Source organism: Haplochromis burtoni, unplaced genomic scaffold (genome assembly GCF_018398535.1).
Source record: "Haplochromis burtoni strain Fernald_Lab_line unplaced genomic scaffold, NCSU_Asbu1 Contig_29, whole genome shotgun sequence".
Classification (NCBI taxonomy): Eukaryota; Metazoa; Chordata; class Actinopteri; order Cichliformes; family Cichlidae; genus Haplochromis; species Haplochromis burtoni.
In genome coordinates this window covers 2,316,963-2,344,372 of record NW_024582390.1, presented here as the reverse complement: position 1 = coordinate 2,344,372, position 27,410 = coordinate 2,316,963, and the positions used below count along the sequence as shown (strand labels likewise).

The 27,410-nt window shown below is 40.7% G+C and overlaps 2 protein-coding genes across 14 annotated transcripts in view; both read left to right on the top strand.

Moving 5' to 3' along the window:
• LOC102306673 (bromodomain adjacent to zinc finger domain protein 2B) overlaps positions 1 to 7,578 on the top strand; it is a 49,541-nt gene extending 41,963 nt beyond the window's left edge. For 10 of the 11 annotated variants that reach the window (XM_042219197.1, XM_042219203.1, XM_042219198.1 and 7 more), the window contains 15 exons: positions 252 to 475; positions 1,889 to 1,963; positions 2,096 to 2,330; positions 2,417 to 2,479; positions 3,107 to 3,251; positions 3,363 to 4,018; positions 4,211 to 4,496; positions 4,661 to 4,816; positions 4,991 to 5,145; positions 5,296 to 5,501; positions 5,697 to 5,832; positions 6,251 to 6,397; positions 6,567 to 6,844; positions 7,062 to 7,205; positions 7,323 to 7,578. In XM_042219197.1, the coding sequence (XP_042075131.1) occupies positions 252 to 475; positions 1,889 to 1,963; positions 2,096 to 2,330; positions 2,417 to 2,479; positions 3,107 to 3,251; positions 3,363 to 4,018; positions 4,211 to 4,496; positions 4,661 to 4,816; positions 4,991 to 5,145; positions 5,296 to 5,501; positions 5,697 to 5,832; positions 6,251 to 6,397; positions 6,567 to 6,844; positions 7,062 to 7,205; positions 7,323 to 7,470 (3,054 nt within the window). In that variant the 3' untranslated portion in view covers positions 7,471 to 7,578. The remainder of the gene's footprint in view (positions 1 to 251; positions 476 to 1,888; positions 1,964 to 2,095; positions 2,331 to 2,416; positions 2,480 to 3,106; positions 3,252 to 3,362; positions 4,019 to 4,210; positions 4,497 to 4,660; positions 4,817 to 4,990; positions 5,146 to 5,295; positions 5,502 to 5,696; positions 5,833 to 6,250; positions 6,398 to 6,566; positions 6,845 to 7,061; positions 7,206 to 7,322) is intronic. The other variant, XM_042219195.1, reaches the window with a different exon arrangement.
• Positions 7,579 to 8,003: 425 nt separating this feature from the next.
• Positions 8,004 to 26,683, top strand: wdsub1 (WD repeat, sterile alpha motif and U-box domain containing 1). 3 transcript variants are annotated; one of them, XM_042219205.1, is made up of 12 exons: positions 8,004 to 10,605; positions 11,704 to 11,891; positions 12,424 to 12,510; positions 13,910 to 14,003; positions 14,525 to 14,558; positions 14,726 to 14,766; positions 14,881 to 14,964; positions 15,174 to 15,280; positions 15,838 to 15,864; positions 20,410 to 20,586; positions 25,360 to 25,494; positions 25,629 to 26,683. In XM_042219205.1, exons 1-12 carry the CDS (start codon positions 10,208 to 10,210, stop codon positions 25,817 to 25,819), a joined length of 1,563 nt encoding a protein of 520 aa, XP_042075139.1. In that variant the 5' UTR covers positions 8,004 to 10,207; the 3' UTR covers positions 25,820 to 26,683. The 3 variants fall into 3 exon arrangements, with proteins under 3 accessions (XP_042075139.1, XP_005918284.1, XP_042075140.1); XM_005918222.2 differs by having other exon boundaries at positions 15,835 to 15,864; positions 25,629 to 26,681; XM_042219206.1 differs by lacking the exon at positions 14,881 to 14,964 and having other exon boundaries at positions 15,835 to 15,864; positions 25,629 to 26,680.
• The last annotated feature ends 727 nt before the right edge of the window (positions 26,684 to 27,410 follow it).

The window sequence follows — 27,410 nt, the reverse complement described above, 5'->3', positions numbered from 1 at the left end:
TTAATAATCTGCACATCCCAGATGTGACACATCCTGTGAGACACTTAAGCACTTAACATCAGGAAGGGATAATTGCTTGAAAGGACAGTTTTCTATCAGACACCTACAATATTGTGGTTTATTTATTTATTTATTTATTTATTTATTTATTTATTTATTTATTTATTTATTTTTTGCGTAAGGCTACAGAACATAAAAAGGAAGTTTCATGTAAGCTTACTGATTTTGTTTTTATTTCATTTTTTTTAAAGAGCAAAACCATCTTGGGGGACCACTTGACTAATGTGGAGATCAACCGGGACAATGTGTCTGAGATTCTGCAGATCTACATGGAGGGTCACTCTGAACAGAAAGAGGTGGCCATGCTGGCTTTTAGTCTCAGGACTAAGCCTTTCCAAGCCCACAGTCCGTCACAGAAGGCCTCTGTTTTAGCATTCCTGGTAAATGAGCTTTGCTGCAGTAAGGCTGTGATCAGGTGAGTGCCCTGCCTCCAACTTAAATTCATGATGTCAGTGTTTTCATTTCACCCCACCTAAAAAAATAATAATAATCATAAATAGTAAACTTAATAACCATTGAAGTAAATGCTTCCTTTAAGGGTTTGCATCTTATAGAATAGAATAGAATAGAATAGAATAGAATTCAACTTTATTGTCATTGCACATGTCACAGGTACAAGGCAACGAAATGCAGTTTGCATCCATCCAGAAGTGCTTTAGCCATGATATAGATGTATTACAAATATATATTAGCAATAATATCGATATGTGAGTATATTATAGAAATGGGTCTATTATGGTATGTTATAATGTACATGGTATGAAGTATGTAGGTTACTTATGTATGTTATGAATATGCTATAACTGTAAGTATGTACAGGCTGTACATGCATGTTATTATTGTGTGTTTGAGGGTACAGTTGTCCATTGTGTGTGTAGCTGGTTGTGGGTGTGTGTATGTCCAGTCCATGTGTTAACGTGGGTCAGATGTCAGGAGGCAGAGTTCAGGAGTCTGACAGCTGTGGGGAAGAAGCTGTTCCGGTACCTGGTGGTCTTAGTCCGGAGGCTCCTGTAGCGCCTCCCAGAGGGCAGGAGGGTGAAGAGTCCATGTGATGGGTGACTGGGGTCTTTGATGATTGTCCCAGCCCTTTTCAGACACCGCTTCCTGTAGATGTCCTTTATGGCAGGAAGTGGTGCTCCGGCGATGCATTGGGCAGTTTTCACAACCCTCTGCAACGCCTTCCGGTCCGAGGCAAAGCAGTTCCCGTACCAGACTGTTATACAGTTGGTCAGGATGCTCTCGATGGTACAGCGATAGAAGTTCACCTGGATGTCTGAGGACAGGTGGTTCTTCCTCAGAGTCCTCAAGAAGAAGAGGCGCTGATGAGCCTTCTTGACCAGCTTGGAGCAGTTGGTCGTCCAGATGAGATCCTCGGAGATGTGGACTCCCAGGAACTTGAAGCTGCTCACACGCTCCACAGCTGTCCCCTTAATGTAGATGGGTGAACGTGGGTCAGCATTCCTCCTGTAGTCCACGATGAGCTCCTTGGTCTTGGTCTCCTTGTGTCGCACCACTCAGCCAGACGAGTGTGTGTTAATTTTCTTTCTGTGCCTGAGAGTGGAACATTCAGGCTTGTTTTATTCATGGAGTCTTCAGTTTTAATGAAATAGCTGAAGTATTAAAAGGAATATGACAAATCGTGGCCTGATTGACAGTTTCACAAGGTTGCATCAAACTACGTGGCATCAATTTTTTATTAGCTCTACACTTTGAAGCACATCTGGTGCACACTGCAATGCATTGAAAATGCCTCATCCTCTTGCACAAAAAGGTCACCGAAATGTCGGTTTCAACATTTTTTTTTAATTTTTTTTTTTATGTTTTTCAGTGAGATCGACAAAAACATAGATTATATGACCAACCTGAGGAAGGATAAGTGGGTTGTTGAGGGAAAGCTTCGGAAGTAAGTATACGTGATTTCGGCTGTTGTTCAAAGATTCTCGTGCATGCACTTGGACATTTTGTGACCAGCACTTACTTTTTTCCTATGTTGTTTTTTTTTTTTCTTCTTTTTTTTTCTTCCTTTTTTTGAAAGACTGAGGAGTATCCACACCAAGAAGACGGGGAAGAAAGACAACAGTTGGGCAGGAGAGAACAACCATGCCTTTGTGCTCGCCAGTGTTCAAAACAAATCCAAGAGGAAAGAAGGGGACAGTGAAGAAGAGGAAGATGAGGACGATGACAGTGAAGACCAAAGAGATGACGAGGAGGAGGAGGAAGAAGAAGCAGGTGGAAAAAGAGGAAAGAAAACAGACATATGTGAAGAGGAGGTCAGTGGAAACATAATGCTGTTAACTTGAGCCTCTGACTAAATCTGTGCTGATTATGGCAATAGTCCACTTTTTTTTCCATGTAGGATGACAGTGTACGCTCTGCCAGCATCGAGGAACTTGAGAAACAGATTGAGAAAACATACAAGGTAAATGAAACCCCAATCTCAAGAATTACTCATAAATGTAAAGTACCCAGGAGTGGTAGAAAAATAATAATAAAAAGATGTGCACACATCAAGGTAGCATTTAACTACACTGAATGGTTGAAATGCTACTAGGTGAACCCAGGAAATAATTGGTTACAATTTACAGATTATTATTTTGAGTACTTAACAGTCACATGTTGCATTTTATTCTCATATTTTGACTGATTTGTTTGCCAGAAATAAAATGTAATATGAGGATCTATTATAACAAACCAGCATGAAGTGCACAGCATCGACCACTGAACTTCAAACATGTTCAGTGATTCAAACTTAACACAGCAATGACTCATAAGCAACATAAGCAAAACTCGGTTAGTAAGATAAGTACTGAGCAACAAAACAATTTTCATAAATTAGCCTTTAGTTTCCTATAGGAACATGGGTCTCCCTGTACACTTGGTTTGTGGTTACAAATTAGAAGAGTCCTGTTGAAATTCACACATGCAATTGGAATTTTGTGTGCTTAGTGTAGTAAAATGTGGCCTTCATAATGTTTTTTCTCTCTGTTACCACTCCCAGGTTCTGTGTGAGTGGGTTAATAACTTCCTGAACTTTGTGTCTCTCTAGCAACAGAGTCAGATTAGACAGAAGCTGTTTGACTCCTCCCACTTACTGCGCTCTGTGATGATTGGCCAGGACAGATACAAGCGGCGTTACTGGGTCCTTCCACAGTGCAGTGGCATTTTTGTTGAAGGCACTGAGAGCAGTGAAGGTGCAAAACAAAACCGATGTCTCCTTTGGTCGTTGTTTAATGTGTTTAGGATCAAAATCCTTACTGATTTCTTTTTTGTTTTTGACATTATTTTCATTTTATGTTACTTAGGCTGTGAAGTGGAGGAGGAGGAGAGAAGAAGACAGTGGGCTACTGAGGTGATCAGAGTAAAAGGGGAGCAGTTGGAACAGACAAAGCCGGTGGTCTCCAGCTCCACACAGAGCACAGACAATGATACAGCTAGCCAGCAGGACAAAGACAATCTCTTCCTCCAAAAACCTGGCTCTTTATCTAAGCTCAGCAAACTTCTAGAAGTAGGCAAAATGGGTCAAGATTCAGACATCAATACACAGAACAGTCATTCTTTTAAAGTCCCCACCACGGCTTCTTATCCTTCGTATCCTGCCTCACAGATAGTCCCTACTCAGCAGGGTCTGATGGATAAATTGGACACTGCGGTGCCATTTCTGCTCAGTGCTACTCAGCTGAAAAGCATTCACTGGGTGACCCAGAGTCCTCAGTCCAGCCTTCATTATGACCAGCTGTCCAAGACACTGACTGAAAAAAGCAGCCAGTGGTTTAGCCTATTTCCTCGCTCTCCCTGCGACGAGTCCTCAGTGACCTCTGGTTCCAGTCCAACAGTTTCCTCCTCTTCTCCACAACCCATCAGAACCAAATCCCCCTCTTTCCTCTCCACTAATCCCTCAGCTACAGATAGCTACAACACTACTCCTGGGATCAGTAACACAGAATTGCCTATCTTTCAGGTTGGTGGATAACAATAATGCATCTCCATCTCAGATAGAAGGATCAGTTCATGAGTTTTTAGAGCGCTGATAAGTGTTGCAAGAATTAGTCCACATTACATCACAATTTTTCCTTTGTTGGACCATGCATGTGGCATTGGAATAAAACTGTAATCTGATCATAATTCTGAGTGTATGCATTTTTATTCTCAGCAAGTAAAGTCTGGCATTCATGAAGGCAGACTGACACAGCATGACATGTCTAGCTCAGTGGCAAGTCCCAGCCTGCCCTTCTCTGGCACACCTCTACCCCCTATGGTGGATCTAGCTTCACAGCATGCAGAGGGTCATGGAAATGAGGCCTCTTTTCTGGAAAATAACTCTATCAACAAGTGCGAGACCTCAGAGTCCCCAAGTGACAAGTCCACTTGTGCCTCATATGCTGCCATAGAGGGGGCCAAAACCCAAGACTACCCTTATCCTCGGCCCATCCCAGAGGGTAAGAACGGCACGCTGCCAGTATGCACAAATCAGATATGCTGGACTGAACATATCTATTGCCCAGACAGCAACAGAATATGCCGTGGCGATTGTCAGTCGAACAAACAAATGTTGCTAAAATTGAAAAGCACAGTCACTTCTCCAATTTGTGTGTGTTTCCAGAAATGCTGCATGGCTGGTGGAGTGTGTCTGACATGGAGAACCTGCACGGTCTGGTCAAGACCCTCCATTGCCGGGGCATCAGAGAGAAGGCCTTGCAGAAACAGATCCAAAAGCATATGGAGCATATGACCAAGCTCTGTGAGAACAGCAAAGATGGTGGGTTCACATTTCCTTTGAGAGTCAGCAGACATTCAGCATTTCATGATTTTTAAAAGTATTATTATTTGAGTTTTTAATGTGATGTGACACATTTGGCTATGGAATTTCTTTTTTAAAAGCGTTCCTTAGAAAGCAGTTTGCTTTAATGTTTTCATACATATTTGGTGGCAGCTATTGGTGTGACAGGGATGGAAAAGCAGGAGGTAAGCAAGGAGGCAGTGGAGAGCTGGTGTGTTGAGGAGAAGGCCATGGAGGTGGACATTCGCCTGCTGCGACAGGTTGAAGCTCTGGAGAGGAAAGTCATCTCCGCCAGCCTGCAGGTCAAGGTAGTGACGAGCATTTCAGCTGTTTAGAAAACCTCAGCGTTTATTCTAATTATTTCCTCGGAAAGGCCATTGAAATTTTCTTTAATATATATACCTGTGTGATTAAAATAAGGTGTTGTGATGGCCATATTTCCCTGATATCTCTGTCAGGGTTGGATGCACCCTGAGCCCCAGTCTGACAGTAAGGATCTGGTCTATCATGAGCACAAGCCCTTCTCTTCCCTGGCTCAGGAAAACAAAAGAGAGAGAGACACCAGTCAAGAAGATGTTCCTGGCTCTATGGTGCGGCGGCCCAACAATCCCCTTGACATAGCGGTCACCAGGCTGGCAGAACTTGAGAGGAACATTGAGCGAAGGTACTTTACGAGATCTTAAAATACCACTTGTCAGACACAGGCCACCTTGCCTGTCTTTGTATTAGAAGTAGAAAATAATGCAAGATTCAGGACACCAGAAAGAAGAACTTGCAACTTTTTTTTTTGTACAATTGACTTGTTCTCATGTTTCTCAGTTAATTTTACAAGTGGTCTTACTTTCCGTGACCTTTTAAGCAGTGAGGAGGAGGTGGCTCCTGGGATGAGACTGTGGCGCAAATCCCTCGGTCAAGTCCGCAGCTCAGCTCAGCTGTCACTCTGCATTCAGCAGCTGCAGAAATCCATTGCCTGGGAACGAGCCATCATGAAAGTGGTTAGTGTCACCTGCTTTCACTGCACGTTTCTCTCTCTCTTCATCACAGATTTGTTTACCTTATTTGATCGCATATAATAAGAGTCACCATGCAGTCTTATAAGCTGCATAGTTTCCATAGCTTCTCATTCAGTTTCAAGAAAACTAATTTAAAAATATACAAGCCTTCTTAAAAACAGCCAAGGATACCAACGCAGGATGGCACAGATAGCTGGTTAAAGCTCTGGAGAAGGTTTAAATGCAGGAAAGATTTGGTAGCAGTTATATATCTCATTCACAATAAATCACTATTTTTTATAATCTTTTTCAGTATCTCACTAATCTGTTTTAGCTTTAATTAAACCAGTTGGGGTAATCTATTACAATTTTTAAAGAGGGATGCTCATTTGCCTGCACCGTTTGTTGCTGTTGTTTCCAGCACTGCCAGTTCTGTCAAAAAGGAGATAATGAAGAGCTGCTCTTACTCTGTGATGGCTGTGATAGAGGCTGCCACACTTACTGCCATAAACCCAAGATCAATACAGTGCCTGATGGGGACTGGTTTTGTCCAGCTTGTGAGTCAAAGGTACATCAGCGTCCCCTGAGGGATTGATCATAGAGCCAATATTCTTTTTTTGTGTGTGTGTGTTGTTGTTCTGGGTTTTTTGCTATTCATTTTTCAGCTCTGTTCATATCTATCTACCTGTGTGATGTTTAATGTGGCTCCACAGTCCTCTGCGTGTTCTTTCATACAGGAAAGCGGTCAATACCCTCATAGTAGGAAGCAGCAGAGCCGAACAGCTGGAGGAGGGAAGGAAAGCGTCGAGGGAAAACGAAGCATTAAGCCATCTGTGGATGGAGAGCTCATCAGTGAGGAGGATGCCAGAAGCAACAATGTGCCAAAGAAAGGTACCAAGGAGGTCAAAAAGAGGAAAGCAGACAACAGCCCACCCAGCTCCCAGGCCAAGTTTGACAGCCCCATCTACTGTGCAAAAAAAGCCAAAACGCACAAAGATGAGCTGGGAATATGCCGGTATGCACATGCATATACTTACTGTGCAATTAGATCCTAGAAGCTTGATAATATAGCTTATGTCATTGTTTAAAATTATTAGGCTCCTGTGACACATTTTTATAATAGAATTCACATTTTAAATCACTAAAGGGTAAACAAATCAGACCGTTGTAGTGAAAAGTCATATATTTGCAATGCAAAAAGCTCAGCTGTGTCTGCTCTTTGTTCCCTGCAGAGTGCTGCTGGCTGAGCTGGAGGCCCATCAGGATGCCTGGCCTTTTCTCACCCCAGTCAACCACAGAGCTGTTCCTGGATACAGAAAAGTCATCAAGAAACCGATGGACTTCTCCACCATCAAGGAGAAGCTAACCAGTAACCAGTATGTGTTGTTGTAGTCTTTAGGATGTTTTCATAACATATCTTATTCCTAATTTTACATTTTATGACTCGGACAGTGCTCATGAGTTGAAATTAAACCCATTTCTAATCATTACAGGTATTTAAACTTGGAGACATTCATCATCGACGTGAACCTGGTTTTCGATAACTGTGAGAGATTTAACGAAGATGACTCTGAAATCGGACGAGCCGGCCACAGGATGAGGAGATTCTTCGACAAGCGATGGACTGAATTCTTGCAGTGAACACATTCCAAAGTGGACATGTCCAACTTTCTCATGGGTGTCGGAGGCCTTCTCGACCTGTGACCCCAAGTGACTACACGGATATAATAAATCAATGTGCAGTTTGAAGGACAAGACTGGGGTCTGTCTGCAAGTGTAGGCAAAACACTTAATGGATTTGTATCTTCAAGTGCAATACTGTTTTGTTTGTTGAAACACACTGACTGTTCGGCTCAATGTTGTTTGTGCGAAATACAATATTGAGCAGGGACTTTACTTTTTTATCATCGGTACTAAGTTATATCTCTGTGTGTGCTGTATGTGTATTTATTTTCTCAACTACTTTACATTGCATTCTTTTCAAAGCAGAGGCACGAGACTTACAATGTAACAACTGTTGAATAAATGAAAAAAGCATTACTAACCATACCAACAGTTCCTCTGTCTAAATGCATTCACAAGTTCACTGAGTAATGCAAAGAGGGATCACTGACACATTAAGTGCTAATTCTTTCACTCAAGTCATAGTTATTACATGTTAAGTGTATTTTTACTGCACGGTCTTGATGAAGATGATATCATTGCATAAGGATGGTCGTAGCACTTAATCTGAATATCCACTCAAAGCACTCCTCAGAATTGTAGTGCCTGACTCTGAGGAGGATGTTATTCTTTTTCTATATGCGGTGTGTGTACTGTATGTGTCCTGCACAGTATATCGTAGGAAACATTTGCAGGAGCTGTAATAGGACCTTTCCTACTCTTAAATGTGGTGCATAGTGTTTCATCTCAAAGCGTTTCCTTCAAACAGAGCCTTGTCAGACATCCCGTGGACTGACGTGAAACCTGCATTGGAGCTTTAATCCATCGGGGAGTCAGTGTCACGGACCGCTGGAGGCATCTCAAGACAGCTGAAGTCAGAAGACTTGAAGTAACTGCATTTTATTATGAAAATTGTGTAATGAGTAGTGACTTTTGTAGGAATATTATTTTTGAACACTGGTGTGGATGGATTAAATAAACCCGTTTTTCAAAATAGCAACACTAAGCCCTCACTGCTGCTGCTGTTAATATTTTTCTTAGGTACATTTTTCTTTTATTAATATCTCATATTTTAATTGTTTTATTTTCATCAGTTTGCTAAAGCTATAATAAAAATTCATATGCATGCACTAAATACACACACGTCTGTACCGGCTTATTGCCAGCACATTCTTGTCATCTTTGTGGGTTTTGGCTTTTTTTGCACAGTAGATGGGGCTGTCAAACTTTGCCTGGGAGCTGGGTAGGCTGTCGTCTCCTTTCCTCTTTTTGACCTCCTTGGTACGTTTGTTTGGCGCGCTGTTGCTGCTGGCATCCTCCTCACTGATGAGCTCTCCTATCACAGATGGCTTAATACTTCATTTTCCCTCGCTGCTTTCCTTCCCTCCTCCAGCTGTTCAGCTCTGCTGCTTCCTGCTGTGAGGGTATTGACCGCTTTCCTGATTGAAAGAACACGCAGAAGACTGTGGAGCCACATTGAATATCACAGAGGCAGATAAATATGAATTGAGGATTATCATATCTTTGACAGAACAGGAAACAAGAGGTACAGGCAAATAAAGAGTGTTCTTTTCTATATATACCTGGAACTTTATGTTCAAGTGACTGTGGGGTGATTTATGACCTCAGCTGTATATTTATAATATAGAGAATGGGAGGAAAAAAAATATAGTTATAATTTAAATTTTTTAAAAATGATTACAGATGGATGGGGTAGATAAGCCAGATTTAGTGCTGTAGTCATTGAGCCTAATACCTGATGTCCAAAGTTACAATGAAATGTGTTAATGACAAGATATTTGTTGTAATTTTTGTTACAAATATGAAAGTCCGTCGATATTTTTGGTGTTAAAATGGCTAAATATTTCCCCATTGTTATTAAACCAGCAAAACTTGTTACATAAGTGACCCCATTCTACATAGTTATAAATCTCTGTATCGCTGTTGTTAACAGTCATGTGATGAGGTGGACAATGTTTACAGTGCAGTGATGTCATTTTATATAATGCAGTCTGAAGTCATGACCTTATTACTCGCTTAAAAACACAAAAGAAACCCCCAAAATCTGTTAAACCTGTAAGTAGTTAATCTGCAGCTGGTTTCCTCTGTGTATAGTATGCATAGCTGGATGCTTTCATATCAAGAAAACAAAGGAAAATCTAAGTGTCTTTTGTGAAAATGCTTACACTCAATGTACAGTGTGTAAAAAACAACATGAAATCATCTTAAATGTTACATATTATGTACAAACTCTACCCAAACATCCAAAGATGCATCCAAATACTAGTGTTTACATGTTCATTTTATTTTACTATTAGAGATAGTCAAAAAAAATTCTAACTTACCTCACTGCATACATATTATATGCAAATGTTATTTATATACATGTATATAAAATCTCAGGTTATAGTCAATTAAATTATACAAAATGAAAACACTTGACTGTAAACATTGTGTAACTCCGTATCACATGACCGATAACAGCGAGAGACACAGATTTACAGCCGAGTAGAAAGAGGAAGTCGAGAAGCAGTTGCTGAGCCATAAGGAGCAACAGGTTGTGGTGACAGCTTTGTGACTTTGCTCTCTTTGGGCGAAGCGGGTAGGACAGCAGGGAGAAGAGGCGAAATCAGCTGGTTTCGTGCAGGAATATCTGAGTATTTTGCGCCACCTTGTGAGCCAACCTCTTCCAAGCCAACAGCACATCTGTCACAAAATGGTGTCTTTAATTTGCACTCTCCGACATCATACAGATGAGGTCACCTGCTGTGCCTTCTCTCCATCCCTCCTGGCGACCTCCTCCGGTGATAAAACGCTCCGTGTTTATACCACAGCCGACTTCTCGGAGCTTCCCTTTTCTCCTCTCAGGGGTCACGGCTACGGGGTCCACTGCTGCTGCTTCAGCTCCTGCGGCAGCTTCCTGCTCAGCTGCTCCACAGACGGCTCTGTCATCGTGTGGAGCGCCGAAACAGGTGAGGTGAAGGCTACGCTCGAGCACCCAGGCCGCAGTCCTCTCAGAGTTTGCGCACTGGCGCCAGACTCCTCTCTCCTGCTGGCAGGAGCCTGCGATGGCACCGCGGCCCTCTGGGACTTCCGCTCCAAAACGCTACGCAGGTACATTAAGCATCACACAGGGTCACAGTGACAATTTTAGTATAATTAATGTAATCTTCTCCAAATATGAATGTCAAAATATGCCTTAGTTAATATTAAAATAAGAGCTAAGTAGTTAGACTCTTATCCAATCCGAGGTCATTTTTCTCTCTTTCCAAATAGTTTTTTGTCCACGTGACTCGAACAAAAAACAAACTACAAATTCACACGTGAAAAATGTTTTTCAGTATTTTGTTCAAAACCAATAACGGAGTCAATAAAATATTTGCTTACTGATAAATGTCAGCTATCTGAACATGGAGCGCTTTCTTAACCCTTCTGTGTGCGGTCTTGACATAACAGTTGTACAAGTTGAGACTGGAGGTTAATAATTGAACTGGGAAAGTCTGAATCACTCTTTCCACCTTTAGAAACCTCTCTCAGCCATTATCAGCAGATGGAGTCATCGCACACATCAGTGTCTCTTCAGATTCTCTTACTTCATGTTGCACAAAATGTAACTTGAATTTTCTATTAGACACACAAATCAAAACGGTGAGAAGGGAATAGAAAATAGACTTTAAAAAATGATCTTGACATAAAGGAAAGGATCTCTTAATACATAAAACATCTTTCTACAGGATCTTTAAGTAACTGAGCTCTAAAGTTTTGAAACTTGCTTTGTTAATCTTCAACAGACTGGAGTAATTGTCTTAAAGTTATTGCAGGTTCGTCTTCAAGTTACAGCTCTGTCATCACAGACAGGTGGAACAAAATCACAGAGGAACCAGCTAGACAAACACGGAAGCAGCCAACTCAGTAATTCTGATTAAATAAGCCAATTAAAAAAGCATTTTATCAGGATTATTTTGTGTTTTAATCCTCTGATTTTTCACTTTTGTGCTCTGGAACAGCTTTTCTGAGCACCCCTAGGCCTGCTGTGTGTCTCTGATTAATACCCACAGGTGGTTTAAATCATTAAACTCAGTGCGGGACTCCACAGCCTAAACAAATTAAATTTCCCTCCTTCGAATTTTACACACTTCCTGATAAACCTTGAAGTCTAAAGCGAGTCACACTCAAGTTGGTGCCAACATCCCCCTCCCCCCCCCCTCGCAGATGTGCCACCGTAAGCGAGGCCAGCGTCGTGGCTTGCTGCTTCTCTCCATGTGCCCAGATGTTTGTGACCGGCTGCACCCGTGGAGACCTCAAACTCTGGGATGCTTACACCAGCCTTCTGCACGCTGAGAAGGATGCTCACGACCTGGGAGTCACCTGTTGCTGCTTTGCACCCCAGTTCATCGTTAGTAAGTTCTCTTCATTTGTTACTACTGCTGTAGAAATTCATCTGAAAATAAAATATGAGACATCAGCTGCGTTTATTGGTTTTACGTCAGGGTGAATGGGATTTCTATCCATCTTCTCACATTTTCCATCTAAATGGTGCTGGTAAATTGAGTCAAATCTTTAGAACTACAGATTCCTGTTCAAAATAAAAGTTGACCATCTCAGTTACTCACCTCATTTTCTGTGGGGCTTTTTCCCTCATCAAAACTCTTTTGCAATTTCATTGCTTTTGCTCTCCTTCCTTAGTTCCTTTTGCATTAGGTTCATCTTGCACAATTTTCAGTTTAAAAGCAACTTGCATGTAATCCTAGAAGCAAAGTACCTGGCTCCAATAAAGACACTCGTTATGTTAGTGTTACTGCTGTATGTGCTGTAATGAATGGGTTGCAGCTAAAAAGCAGGCCGTCAGATGATATTTGCCGCCCTCTGCTTTCAGACTCATTCAAGCATGAATCTTAACAAAAAGGGGATGTGGCTTCTTTGGCTCTGCAGATGGCTGCTGTGTGGAGTTTCGACTGGCCTCCTGCGGACAGGACAGCCAGCTGAAAATATGGATTGTTTCCCAGCGTGAAGGAGCAGGTAGGCCGACCCCTCTGCCCCAGCTTCCCCACCTGAGCGCTCCCTCACTCGACTGCCGAGCGGGAGAGACAGGGAGGGAGAGTGTGCTGACTGCTTCAACCTTGAAACCTCTCTGCAGAATGGAAGAATTTTATTAGTGTGTGGAGTAAATCAGCTGCAGACTGACTCATTAATAATGGATCACTTTAAGACATTCTGCTGAAATACAGCAGCAGCAGCAGAGGTGTGTGCGTGTGAGTGTGTGAGAAAGAGTTGGAAGGAAATCAGGTGCATGTATCCATGATGACATTTACATCTTGTACAAGCAGCAGCAGAGGAGGAACATTTGTGTATGTTCACACGTACGTACCCCGGCTACAGACTGTATTTTTCGTTATGTATGTGAACACACCATGTTGTTAGGTTCCAATATGTGTTGCTATGGTAACAGCCATTTCTTGGGAGGATTTGATGTGTCCCACGTGGTGACCCAAGTCCGTGGAGATTTTTTTTTTTTTTTCCTTTATCTCCGAGGGACACCAGACAATGTCTGTCCTCATTTCATTATGCTTTAGATTTTTTTATTTTTTTTGTCCTCAGATGTGAAGGAGGTTGAGCTCGGCCTTTTTTTGAAATGTGCACTTATCTTGTCTTGGCATGAGGACTGTGCGCTCGAACCTCTCTTCCACTATTTTATGAAAAAGAGACTCAAGTGTACGTGATTTAGGGAAGCAAGGGGCGCATTTCAAAGCGGAGATTGCTGTCGAAATGGAACATTTTTTCTAGTCCCCGCTTTTGTTTTTGTGTGAGTGTGTACAAGCCCCATATGTTCACGGAAAAATCTCTAATTCCAGCTTCGCATATTAGCTCCATGGGTCGAGCCTTTAATGCTGTCAGATCTGAAGCATTCCCTTCAAGTCACCTATCAACACTTGCTGACATCTCCAATCAACACGTCACATTTGTTTAGTTTATTTTGGTCTCACTTGTATAGTTAATTTGTCGGGTTTAATCAGGCGTTACGGTTTTCTACTCCACTGTGGTGTTTCACATCAATCAGGAATATGCCTGGAAATAACACATTAACCTCCCAGAGAAAATGGTGTGTTTATGTTTTATTGCTGAAGAGAAAAAGGGGAGAAGGTTTGACTTAATACATGTGTATTCGCAGGATGATTATATAAATGCTGCTGCAGATCAGTTGGTTTTAGCATGAAGAATTAATGCAGTCGATGTGAGTTTATTGGCAAAAATAAAAATCATTTGTTTCCAAGTAGTTGTCAGCAGGGGGCACAGCTACAAGGGGGAAAAAAAAGCCATCTACCTCTACTTCTTTTTCTGGACTTCAGTCAACTGCTGAGATCGAATACAGACACAATTTAACTTTGGTCTCATCTTGCTTGTGTGTGTTGAACCCCAGCCTGTACCATGAAGCTGCTTCAGACTCTCACCAGCCAGACGGCCCCAGTTCTGTCTTGTGCCTTCTCCTCTGATGGAGAATGGGTTGTCTCAGGGTAAGACGCTAATCACACTCTCTGTCACAAACATACACACACATGAAAATCACTTCCTCCAGTGTTTTCATCCCATAATTCCCCCTGCTTCAGCAACTAATTATTGATATTTGTACCTTTCAGGTCACGTTTAATATTCTATTTGTTTTATTAGTTCCTGTGAAGTTGCTTCATAATTTGATACAATTCATATTCAAATTCATTTTTTTCTGTCTGCATTTTTTTTTCTGCGCTTTAAACGGCCGTGCCATGGTGAGCACTGATCGTGCTGTTCTCTGTCGACCACAGGAGGAGTGCATTTTGTTATCATATAGCTTCTGCTCAGTCCTTCTGTTGTTCCTGGCTGAAATTCAAACACGCTGAAGGTTAATCTGTGCTCTGCGTGGTGGGTTTTCGTGTGTGTGTGTGTGTGTTTATTTTAGAAAAGAATCCCTTTTTTCTGCTCATTATTCTACAATGTGAATGCACGCATATGCACGCCGCAAATGAAGTTGACTTTGTTTACTCTAAATATTCAACAGCTCCGTGGATAAAAGTGTCGCAGTATATGATGCGGTAAGTAAAGCGCAAACACGCCACCCATAATATGGGGTTGGGGGGGAGGTTTGTTGTTGTTTGCTGCTATAGTTAACTGTGGTCGAGGACTTTAAACAATAAATCACAGCGTCCATAAACACAGATGTCAAACATTCCCGTTTCGTGTGTTTGGACTTTGTGTACAGAGCCTGGGAACCGTGCTCCAAACTTTGAAACAACATGACAGGTAAATGACCCGGCCTGACCTCCCACCGCAATGCAATCTCTGCAGCTATTAGACAAACAGCAGAATAGGAGTCCTGGTGTTTCAGATCAAAAAGTGTGATTTTTGCTTGATTAGCTTTTCCCAGAAGCACCGGGTGCAGTGGTGCAAAAGTATATTCCCCGGCACTGCTTTTGCACCGTCATTGATGTGGCACCACAGGTAAGAAGCAGCACACCGCTTTGATGTCCTTGAAAGAGTTTAAGATGCTGCACGATCTAAGGCTAGTTTTTTTTTTTTTGGTTTTTTTTTTTTCCTTTCGTAAGTGTCGAGGGAACCAGATTTTTAAGGCCGCTCTCTTCCTGTGCCAGTTTCAGTCAATTACACACACACACCTTTCACATTCCCGTTCCTCTTGCTCCTTCCTGCAGGTATGTAACCGCCGTTGCGCTATCTCCCACCTTTCCCTGGATTGCAACGGGCTCTATGGACAGATCGGTAAACGTGTGGAGAATTGGAGATGGGGATGACAGCACTGGTAAATACTCAGCAGAGGATTGTTTAAGTTGGCACCAGCAAATGCACAATCACTCCTCGTTTTAAAACAAAATGTTAGCAGTGGTACAAAGCCCAGAAGCCATTTGCAGCGCCAAAGATTCCCAAAAGAGTGTTTTGGGAGTTGTCCAGCCAGAGAAGCTCCTATTACATGTGTACTCCTGTCTGGCTGCAGTGTCTAGAGGAGGAATTGTGATTGATGTTTATTAGTGCAGCAGGGCAAAGTACCACTGAGCCTTGGAAGGCTGTTCCTATGGAGGCAAACACTGCTTAAAACCAAAAAAAAGGTTATACCACCACATGAAAGAAAATATTTGGAATACTAAATGAAAAGGTGCAATCGTTAGACATCTGGAAGCCTTGAAGCTTCATCATTGCAGCTTCCCTATCTGCCATTAGTCAGGCTGATGTTGACAAAGTAAATTCCATCTCCATGAAGATCTGCCTTTTTTTATGCCTCTCTCTATCTCCCCTTTAATCTTGTTTCTTTCTCTCGTTTCACACATTGAACCTATTCCCTTTTATGTTTTTCGGCAGCAGCTGAATCAAAGGAGACACAGTGCCAAGGTAAATAAATGCATCACACTGTTTTGCCCTTAGAAATCTTCAGTTATTCAGCTACTCTTTCAGCTTAAACCAGCGCTGATTTATTTTAATTCTTCACATTCTTTATGGATGGTCCAGGTCTCAGCATCTAGTACAGCTGCTTGGATAATTCAATTTGTGGATCTACTGTTTTGTTTTTACTTGTGATGGTTTTTTGTTTGTCGTTTATTGTGCAGCACTGTACAAAAGTCTCGAGCCGACCCTCATTTTTCCGTATTTTGCTAGTAAACCCAAACTTATTATTAAACTTATTATTAAACATTATTAAACATATGCAAAGGACTTTCAAAGTTTCAAAGTTCTCTGGATGCTGGCTGCCTTTTGTTCTGACTGGTAGTGTCCCATTGTGTGTGTTTTTTTTATATCTAGGTATGCTTTTACTGCATTGGCGGTGTGTTTGGGACCATTGTCATGCCAAAAATGAATCTGTTTTCAATCACACTTCCCAGATAGTATTGCATGGTGAATCAGAATCTGATCGTTCTTTTGTTTTTGTTCATAATTCCATCGAAAATCCATCGATTTTCACAAGATCTCCAACAACACAGGCTGAAATGCAGCCCAGTACCAAGAAAGAGCTGCCACTGTTGTTTTGGTGGCTCTAGACACTGATTGTTGTATCTCTCTCCTGACCTCCTCTGTACAAATTGACAATGGTTTGAACCAAAAATGTCATTTTTGGACTCCATAAGACCTGTTGCTACTGATTTTTAGTCCATTTCTTGTGTAATGTCGCCCCTTTTTGATGAGTGAAGAGGAGACGGCTCAACTAATAATAATAATAACAATAATGAATTGCCCTCAAAGCGCTTTACAATGCCACTATTCTTTCACTCTCACATTTACACACTGGTGGAGGCAAACTACAGTTGTAGCCACAGCTGCCCTGGGACAGACTGACAGAAGCAAGGCTGCCATATTGCGCCATCGGCCCCTCTGGCCATCACCAGTAGTCGGTAGGTGAAGTGTCTTGCCCAAGGACACAACGACCGAGGCTGTCCGAGCCAGTGCTCGAACCGGCAACCTTCCGATTACAAGACGAACTACCAACTCTTGAGCCACGATTGACCTTACAGGACAAGCTAGATCTCTCAGATACTATGTCAGGTCATTTTCCTGTCTCTTAAGGACATGACTTTCAGATACTGTTCATTTGCTGTAGAAAGTCTTTTAGCCATGTCACTTCCTTTGTCTTCCACTGTTTAAGGACTAACTTTGCACCAAGAAGAAATGGGAAAGATTAAAAATGCATTTTAAAATGTGTCCTTTGCTACGTTGTCTGTTAGGTATAGATACAACATTGATCCAGCGCTTGAAGTAGGTGCTTTTTTAAAAACGCTTGAGTGATTGATAAAAAACACCAAATAAAAATCAGAGCATTCGTCTTGAAAATGGTCAGGTACAAGGACTGGACTAAAAATTAACCAAAAAAAACTCCAAAGAAAATCTTTGAAAGCCCTTCAGAAAGCCTGGAGAACTATTTCTGAAGATAATTTTTTTAAAATTAAAGTCTGCCTTTTTCTAAACCAAATACTGTACAAAGAAGTAAGTGGCTCAAGACTTTTACACAGTACTGCATTTTATATTTTGTGCCCCAAAACAGATACATGTAACTGGAATCCAAAAGCAAGAATATAATTCAGTAATGGCTGTCTTGTGTGAAAGAATAAGCGTTTTTCCTAATGTTTGCAGCTCATTTCATCCCACTGAGTTATAGAAATAAAAATATTGTTTAATTTTCACAAGAGACTAAGTAATTCATCAGAACAAATAGCCTCTGTAGTATTTAGCCATGCTAGACTGAAATATCCCTGTGCTGAAATGTGGTGCAGATGTCTGGGCCTTGAAGATTGAGATAGTTTAGTTTTTAAGCAAATACCTGCAAAATAACGTCAATCCCATCAGCCTCTGCTGTGTATTAGCCAATGTTAGCATGCTAACTCTTCTTAACTCAGATGGTAAACAGTGCTATCACTGTGACCATGTTAGTATGCCTGGTGCATTTACTGCTAAGCACATAATTTAAGGTTATCATCATGGTGTTAGCATTTTTTTAAACAGAGCAGTGTTTTTATTAAAGACCTAAAAGGCAGGAAGACGAGCTTAGATACGATGAAGAATATAAAACACACAAAAACGATGAAAAACGAATCATGGACATCACATATCTAACGCTAATCACTCTGATATACTGTAGTTCAGAAAACAAAACGCATTGAACTGTGATTTTGAAAGATCATTATATTGTAATATAATAATCCTCTTATCTGTAGTTATTTTTATTGAATTTAATAACTGTACAGTACTCTGTTTATAGTAACCACTGTCCTTAATGTAAATATGTAAGAAAAATTGTGTATGTTTCTGTTCTGTGTTCTGTGTCCTGTTTGTTGTATATGTGTCTTTCTGGCTGCTGTTACAACCAAATTTCCCCTTGTGGGACAATTAAAGGATTATTCTATTCTATTCTATTCTATTCTAATCATGTAGACACAGAGCCACTGCAGGCTGAGGTTTAGACAACATTATAAATAAATGAAAGATTAAATTAAACAATAAAATAAGTGAAGCATGAATATCTGGACATGTGATTTTAGTTGATTATGTAGCAGTTGATCATAAAATGATCGTGCAATCCCTCCAGATTACTTTATTAGCCCAAATCACCTGATAGTTCACCTTATACCTTTTGTATGTATTCATATATGGTATGCTTATTAAGGTGGTTTAACATAACCACTGTTTCTGTGCATCTGCAAGCTGCTTTGCAACCCACCTTCACCTTTTCTTTCTGACCTTTTCATTGTTATCACTGATGCCTGCTCTGTTGTGTTGCTCTCACTGCAGCTGGGCTCATCTTATTTTTCCTAGTGTTTTTTTCACAATCATTTCCAAAACAGAGCCATAATGTTAAAACTAAAGAAGTGTTGTTTTGACTATAGTGGCCTGGAGTGAAGTGTATGATGTTGCATACTTTCTAAAACTATAGTAGTGGTCAAAAATGAAAACTTGCTCCTAGAGTAATTAGTCTGTGTTTGCCTCATCTCTTGGTTAATGAGCATTATGAATGAATGAATGAATGAATGAACAGGAAGATCTTTAGAGAACTGACCTGAAAATAAACCAATAGGTTTTTGGAAGCAAAGAAATGTGTCACCAAGTGTAGATAGTTTGGGGTTTTTTTCAGTAACAATGAGAGTCTTTTGCAGAAAAACGTGCCTTCAGGATATGGTTTTGCAGGCTAATGTAGGACTGATTTGTTGACAAGAAGAAATGAAGCTCGCCAATCTATAAGATGTAGAGAATGGAAATGATGAAGAAGTCTTCATATGTGAATCTGTCTGAGTAATCAAACACAGCATTCTGAGCTATTTCAGTCAACTGCCATGCTTTGACACACAGTGTTACCAGCTCCTTAGACTTGGAGACTCGAGGTGCTGCTGCCAGGGCTGCAGAGAGGAGCTCCTGCTTTTGTGCACGCTGGTTGACCGTCATGGGTTACTTGAAATTTAATGGAGCTCAGCTATCATTAATTCCACCTGTGCTTTCACTACTGTGACGAGTCAAGAATTCAGCTTTGAAAAGGGTCTATGGAAGGTTTTGCATCATCTCAGATTTAACATTCAGTTTCCAGGAGAAAGCCCTCTTTTTTTTTTTCCACAGTCAGACAGAAAACAGCTGAAATAATTTACTATTTTTATTTATTTATCATTTATTATTATCATCATTATTATCATTATCATAGCTGTTCTTATGTTATTGTTTTTTTAATGTCTAGATTTTGATTAGATTAGTTAAACATAACCCTGATTGGATTCAAATGCAGTCCAGCAACAGACATGTTTTCAGGTGGGCATTAAAGAGCAGAATTTTATGTGGAAGATTTTTTTTTTTTTTAGGGTAGCAGAGACAGCAAGAGGTGGAGGGGAAAACCTAACACATGGTTAAGGTAGTAATGAGCTACACACCTCAAGTCTTCAGGTTTAATCCTGGTTAATGACTGCCAATGTGAACTATGAAGCTGCTGTGAGGTTTCATTAATGGGGCCAACGCACAACAGGCCAGTTTGTCGCCACGTTGTATGATGAATGATGGCCACATAGTGTCGCGAAGGTTGACGAGCTACATGCTGGCGGAGCCTGAAATAACACACCCCTGGGTTTCATTTTCTTTCCTTTGGGAGATCACATACTTGTGTGTGAGGTCAGGTGTGTGTGCTTGGAATACTCATAATGTGGGGCTACTGTTCAGCAACACTGTGGGGGAAAAGCAAGTCTCCACTAAACTACACCATGACAACTCAGTGTAAGGTTAGCATAAGATTAATGTAAATGTCCTCAGCATGTTTGAGTGTGCATCAAAGTAATTATCACTTGCAGAGGGGACATGTCCTTTTACTGTGGAGTGCGAATGGAATCTGTTTGTTTGACAACGGGTATGTTTTGTTGCAGGAGTTAGGGGAATAATCACAGAGCACTTCCTGGCTCCCTGTTGTGTGTTTTGCAGGAAGGAAGTTGCCAGGTCACTCCGGGTTGCTGCTCACTGATTGGTCAGAGGACGATGTGCAGACTTGGCTGCGTGACGAGGGACTAGTGGAGCTCGTCGGTATCTTTAAAGCCAACAACATTGATGGACCAGAGCTTAGCCAGCTGAACAAGGAAACAGCAGCTGAGCTTGGAATTGGTGAGGATGGAATTGAAAGCAACCACTAACATCAGTGTACACTTCACTGACACACACTGGGATTCTGTGTTTTTGTGAGGATTTACTCCCTGATCCTAACACATAACAAGACTGAATTAGAAAGCATGATGTAAGCTGCTTTTATTGATGCTCTGATTTATTTTTTCCCCTCCAAAAACTCCTCCCAAATAGTGATGTGATTTAAGGGCGTGAAGCAGCAGCATGTCTGTCTGCTTATACAATCGCAAATCACGCTGGGATGACAGTACCCTGCTGGATGACCTTTACCTCGGGAACAATGATAATCCTGCTGACAACAAGATTAGTCCCCTCAGGTTCGACCAAGGTCACAGTGCAGAAAGGCTCCATACAAACTGTGGCCAGAAAAAAAGAAATCACAACTCATGTAGGCAGCAACATCACAGTACAGCTGCAAATAATGTGCAAATGTCAGCATTATTATCTCCACTGAAGCAATTAAACATTCACACAAATTCAAAAATGAAATTTACAGTGCCTTTCTTATTTCTTTTTGTTGGCATATTTGTCAAACTGAAACGTTTCAGATCATCAAACAAATTTGAATATCAGTTGAAGATAACCCAAGTGAGTAAATACAAAATGCAGTTTGTGAATGATTTCAATTTATTAAGAGAAAAAAAGTTATCTGGCCCTTTGCGATAAAGTAGTTGTCACCCTGCCCCAGTTCACTAGCTACCGATCTCATTACTGTCAGATCTGTTGAATCAAGAAATCACCAAAATAATTCTGCTTGCTCGCTAAAGGATTTTAAAAAACATGCCACATAATGCCACAACCAAAAGAAACTTTAGGAGACATGAGAAACACAGTCATTGACATCTATCAGTCTGGAAATGGTTACAGCACCATTTCTAAGGCTTTGTGTTATCAGCGAACCGCAGTGAGAGCCACACATGGAGAAAACTTGGAACAGCAGCGAGCCTTCCCAGGAGTGGCCAGCCTTCCAAGATTACTCCAGCAATGTATCGACAACTCAAAAGAAAAATAGGATCCTTGGGAGAGTTTCAAGGTGAAAGTCTGAGTCCAGTTACACGTCGTGTAATACTAACACAGAATTTGATAAAAATAATATCATACCATGATGGTGGTAGTCAATGGTGTAGGGCTGCTTTGCTACTTTGGGGCCTGGACGACTTGCTGTAATTGATAAAACCTTGAGTTCTGCATTCTACCAGAAAATCCTGAAGGAGAATATCCACGCTATGAAGGTCAAGCATTGTGCAGTAGGTCAATGATCCAAACTGAAAAACCCCCAAAACAAACCCCCAAATTAAGGTTTTGGCCCAATTAAAGTCTAGACTTGAATTGAAATGAGCCGTTCATGCTCAAAAACCCTCCACGTGTGGTTGAATTAAAACAGTTCTGCAAGGAAAAGTGGACCAAGATTCCTCCACAGCGATGTGAAAGACTGCCAGTTATCTCAAACACTTGATTGTAGTTCTTGCTGCCAAGTGTTGCACAACAATTCATTAGGTTTAGGGGGGTGATTACTTTTAAATTTTGGACCAAGTAAGTTTTAGATGTCATCATTTAACAACAGTATTTTGTATTAACTGAAGTTATTTTAGTCTAATATTGAAATTGGATTGATGATCTAAACATGTAAGTGTGTCAAATGTGCAAAAAATAAGAAATCAGGAAGGGGACAAATACTTCACACACTGTAAGGTTACAATATTTTAGAATAGGTAGCCAGACAGAGTCAGGCTACCTGTTACCCCTTTTCCCTCCTATGTATGTCAGCTTAGTAAAGTCCTATCTGGAGTTCTTTTTGTGAACACACAGTTTTAAAGGAAATTTGCAGTTTGCATGCTGCATTGGAGCCATAACGCCCAGAAATCCTGCCTCTTGCCTAATTGCGAGTACTTTGTGCCAATTGTAATCAGCTGAATCACAATCTCTCCCTTAATCACAGTAAAAGCACCCTCTTGCCTGTTGTTGGGTTTGCTTTAATTGGACAGTAGCAGAAGCGTTAAAGCCAACTTTCCCCCTGCTTGCTGTTCAGTAATGCAAAGCATGCCTTATGTCTTTTCCATGTGTTTGGTATGGAGGACAGCTCTCATCATTACCACAGAATGAGGACAGAGGAAACGGCAGATTGCCACATTTCGTGGCCTTTTTGTGCTGCACAACCAACAACTATCATTTTCCATCCATGCTGCTTGTGTAAATGTGTGCACATGCATAGACAAACAGTCGCTCACACATGCTGCAGACACACACAGAGCAAATTGGATTCCAGCGCACTTTACTCGATGAAATATTCATGAATCTTTGAGTAAGGGGAGGGGGGAAAAGTTCCTCCAATATAATTCGGCATATCTCTGTGGAAACAGCCTCATTCTGCGCTTTTATTGTAGCCCTGCATCAAATTATCTATCTAAATGTAAAGTGGACGCTATAGTTCTAATGGCTTATGTCTCCACGAAAAAGATGTGTGGGAACTTATGGAAATCTTAAATGAAGCATTACCCTGTTAAGTGTAGTTTTTCCATCTAAGAGTCGTTTATTGGATGACTCAGATTGGTTCGGGGGGTTTCAATGTGAGAAGGCGTTTGATTGGACGCTGCAATTTTTCCAATAGGATCTGAACTACTTGTTGTTCCGACAGCACGTCTTCCCTGCTTCATCTGCGTTTCAACTTAAATGCAGCGTTTTCAAGGCACAGACTTAATGGTAAAGGCGAGTCAGTCTGTATAATGTGAGCGTGAATTCTTTCCTCCCTCCATCTCTGCTTCCTGCTCAGTGAATGAGTGCAAAATTAAGACATACTCACAACATTTAATTTCCCCAGCAAGTGAAGTGACTGGTCCCCTGTGAGCATTAGCTGATTGTGAAGACCTCTCCAGTTTGTTGGAGGCTGATTGCATCCTATAAATGGATCAAATATTCACCAGTACATCATGATGTATGATAGAAAAATTTAGAGCGCATACTGTATATCAGTATGAATTCAATTTCAACTATTGCACACGCCGCTATTTGCAAACCAAACTACACACAAACTATCCAGAAGTGTAATCATTAGAAACAACTTTAAGCCACAGTTGTATAAAAGTTGCAAAAATCCTTGCAACTTTGCATTTTTGCCATCCAAACTCAGTATTACATGACCTTGGCACATCAATGATAAACCTCAGTACAGCTCATGAAAACATTTCTTATTCACTCATCCAGGCCTGTATCTCCCTGTGAAGACACTAAGGTCAAGTCATTGAATTTTTTTCTTAAGTAAGAGAACACTCTGCATAGGTTATAAAAACAGTATATATATTTAGTTCAGGCCAGTATATAAATAAAAAATCTTACTTTCCAAACAGAACCTTATTCCAGTATGCAGAATTGATGGCAACAAAAAATATTCTCCAAATTTGCTGAAACAAACATGTCTGGTATGTTGTCTTCATACTGGTTAATTTCCATACAAGGTGTATATGATTTGCATATCACTAAAATCAGTTTTATTTCCATTTCACCCTGTGCACCAACTTGTTTGAAAGTGAGTTTTATTATAGACTGTATATCGAAGATGGACAAAACCAATGCAGCAATGGGTTTTGGAGTTACTTTTTTTTGTTTTGTTTTTTTTTGTTTTAGTTAGTAACGTTCATCTCTAGACTTAAATCACACAGATGAATATTATTTATAATTTGTGCTACATAACATACAAATAAAATGCTACACTTCTTGGATTGTCTGTAAAGCAACTGGATTAAAGAAACACAAACATGACTGAGAGGTCTGGTGCAATTACTCAGATTAGCAGAGAGTGTGGTAGTCTGCAGCTACTTAAAACTGTAATGTCCCTAAAAATTCACACTAAGCATAAATATAAAAATGAATTATCCATCCATTCTCTGCTGCCTATCCTTTTCAGGGTCGCTGGAGCCTATCCCAACTTTCTCAGGGCCACATTTGGTGTTAGTTAAACCATAAAGGCTGCATAAAATTTCCTGAAAATGTATTTTTTGTGACGTCAGCTTAAATTTTTTTGGATGCATGCGATGATTTAGCAGTCACCTATAGCGATAGGAAGGAATAAATGAGCTTTTTCTCTCTTTTTGTTTTGGCTGTCACCATATGTGAACGAAATCTTCAGGACTTGTGAAAGAAAATGTCACTGCAGCTGCTCTCTCTGTCTGAATGAGACCTACACCTCCACGGCACTGCCATTATACGCCGACACACCACTAATCATGTGCGGCTCTATAGGTCATCACTCCATTTTAGCTGGTGGTGAAATTTGCAGCTGACGATAAATTCACTGGGGGCTGTCAGTGGGCAGAGACATGCAGCTGTGTGCAGAGTGAGTTTCCTCTTTTTGGACCTGTTGGAGTTTAATTTCCGAGCAGGATAATGAGAGACGTTAGCTAAGCAGCCATCATGACACAGCGAGGTGTCTGGCTCTTTGTGTCTCAGTACAGAGTGATCATGTGCAAGTTCAGATTTATCCTCCCTTTTGTTCTGAGAGAGAACAAAGTCAGTCTGTTCAGTGCCTGCTGCCTCGCTGCGTCAACCCAAATTCATTGAAATCGCTATTGAATACCATTAACGTACAACAGTCTTTGGTTGGTCTTTGTAAGGTAATGATAATGAGGTTTAAATGATGCCAAATGAAATGTTGAGACCAGCCTTTTTACTACATTTGAAAATTAACAAAAGGTGCACGGTACTCGATATAAATCACCATCATGGCTAAAAAGGACACTGAACGGCGTTTTGGTTTTTTAGAGTCGGTGGGCCTTCGTGGTCGTCTCCTGAGGAGAATCGAGGCCCTGAAGGCAGAGCAGAATGGTTCAGAAGCCCCAGATGAATTCCTGTGCCCAATCACCAGAGAGCTGATGAAGGATCCGGTCATTGCTGCAGGTTAGTTTACAAATTAAAAGCACTTGGTCCCTAGCGTCTTAAACTGAGCCAAAGATGGGGACAGCTTCACTATAAAGATTTTTACTTGTATTATCTCAGTGTATTTGGGATGTCACTGTATGTGTGCTCCACAGATGGCTATTCCTATGAGCGGGAATCTATTGAGAGCTGGATTAGAGGCAAGAATAAAACCAGCCCCATGACAAACCTTCCTCTGCAGACAACACTCCTCACCCCCAACAGGTCTCTGAAGATGGCTATAACGCGGTGGAAGTCGAACCAGGAGCTCAGAGTAGCTCAACATCTGATAACAAAAGCTGATTGAAGTAATTATGAATTTGTTCAGGGTGCTATTCAAGAGTCACATCTGGCGAAGTGATCAGAATCTGAGATCCCAGAGAAGTTGACTGATATTTATACAGTAAATAACTATTATTTTTTAGCTATATTTTACATAACTGTCAAATATACTTGTATTTAAAGAGAGAATCTCTAAAGCAACACTGTAACTATGCAATTTTAATGTGCCTTTAAAAAAATAAAGTGAAGTACAACTCAAAATCCATTTTTTTTTATACCCATTTAAATTGAATAAAATGGGTTTGCTTTCAGCCTTATTTGGACTGGCATACTATTAGCATATCGCTAATGCAGGCTGATGCTGGAACTTTAGATTTACTGCATTTATCTGTGCAACTGGCATCACGTGTTTTTGACTGTGACTTGAGTTAGCATTATCAAAAATCGGTCATTATTTGGCTAATATTCAGCAACCTTTATATAATCTTACTCCAGTTATTAATTACTTACTAAGTACTATAGTGTGACATTTTAAAACCTACTGTAGCTTTACTCTGTTACTAACAGCTTGCAGTGGTTTATTCTAGCTCAGTAATCCTGGAAGATGCCATGTAAAACTGAATGCTATTGTTTAAAAATCATCTTTGGGTCATAATGAAACTCCCACGAGGGTAAACCAATAGCTCACCCCCCACTAACCAACCATAGACTTAGCTTCTTGGTTTCAGTGGTGAAGATGGTGCATCTTAAACATGCAATAGTTGCAATGCCCAAGTTTCAGGTATCTGTATTTTACTTGACTAGTTTTTTTTCTGGCATCTTTTCACGTTTACTCCCTACATTTTCTTTTTAAGATTGCTCAGTGGTATCTGATAAACTGGAAATTTAAAGCTTACATGCAAGTACTCAGTAATCAAATATTATTTGATTATTTTTAACACTACTATCTGTACAGAATGTCTGTACTTTTACAAGCTTAGGTCACCACAGGGAAAACAGCCACCGGAGGCCGTGGCATGACTAAAATGTATTGCAATTGTGTGCAACAAACTTAAAATCTTTTGAGTTTGAAATGGTTGTTTGGATTCAGGAGCCAGGTCTACACCCACTTGCAGTCAGTTGACATCCTCAAAGTGATTTCAAGAACGCTCTCAATCTCTGAGCGACCGGCTGGTTGCCAGTTGCTTGCAATCGGCACAATTTAAGACCATCACTGGGAAACCAGCAATTTTTTTCTAGTTAGGTTCCCATCCTGTCTTTTAAAAATTCTTTTTTATTCTAACATTACATACACCAGTCCTACGCACGCATCTATGACACACTTGATGGACACTGACACATTACAGGTAAAGCTAAGCTAATCCTAGCTCCATTTAAATACACTGCATTTCAGAGATATTTCACTAAATTTACTCCACATATAAAAAGAAATACTTTGAAAGGAATATATGAATGTTCAATTACTATTTGTGTACAATAGCTTCCAATTAGAGCACTGCTAAAATCTTACATGCTGCAATAAAAGAATGCACGAAGAAGAAACTTACCGTCCTGAAGAATCTTTTTTGCAACCGTTTTCTATACCTTATCTTTAAATTCAGTATCGTCATTCAACA

Excerpts from the sequence above, each read along its gene's own strand:
- wdsub1 (XM_005918222.2), top strand. The coding sequence starts at position 10,208 with ATGGTGTCTTTAATTTGCACTCTCCGACATCATACAGATGAGGTCACC. Across the intron at positions 14,004-14,524 it reads GGAGAATGGGTTGTCTCAGG|CTCCGTGGATAAAAGTGTCG; the intron begins GTAAGACGCTAA and ends AATATTCAACAG. Across the intron at positions 14,767-14,880 it reads ACTTTGAAACAACATGACAG|CTTTTCCCAGAAGCACCGGG; the intron begins GTAAATGACCCG and ends TTGCTTGATTAG.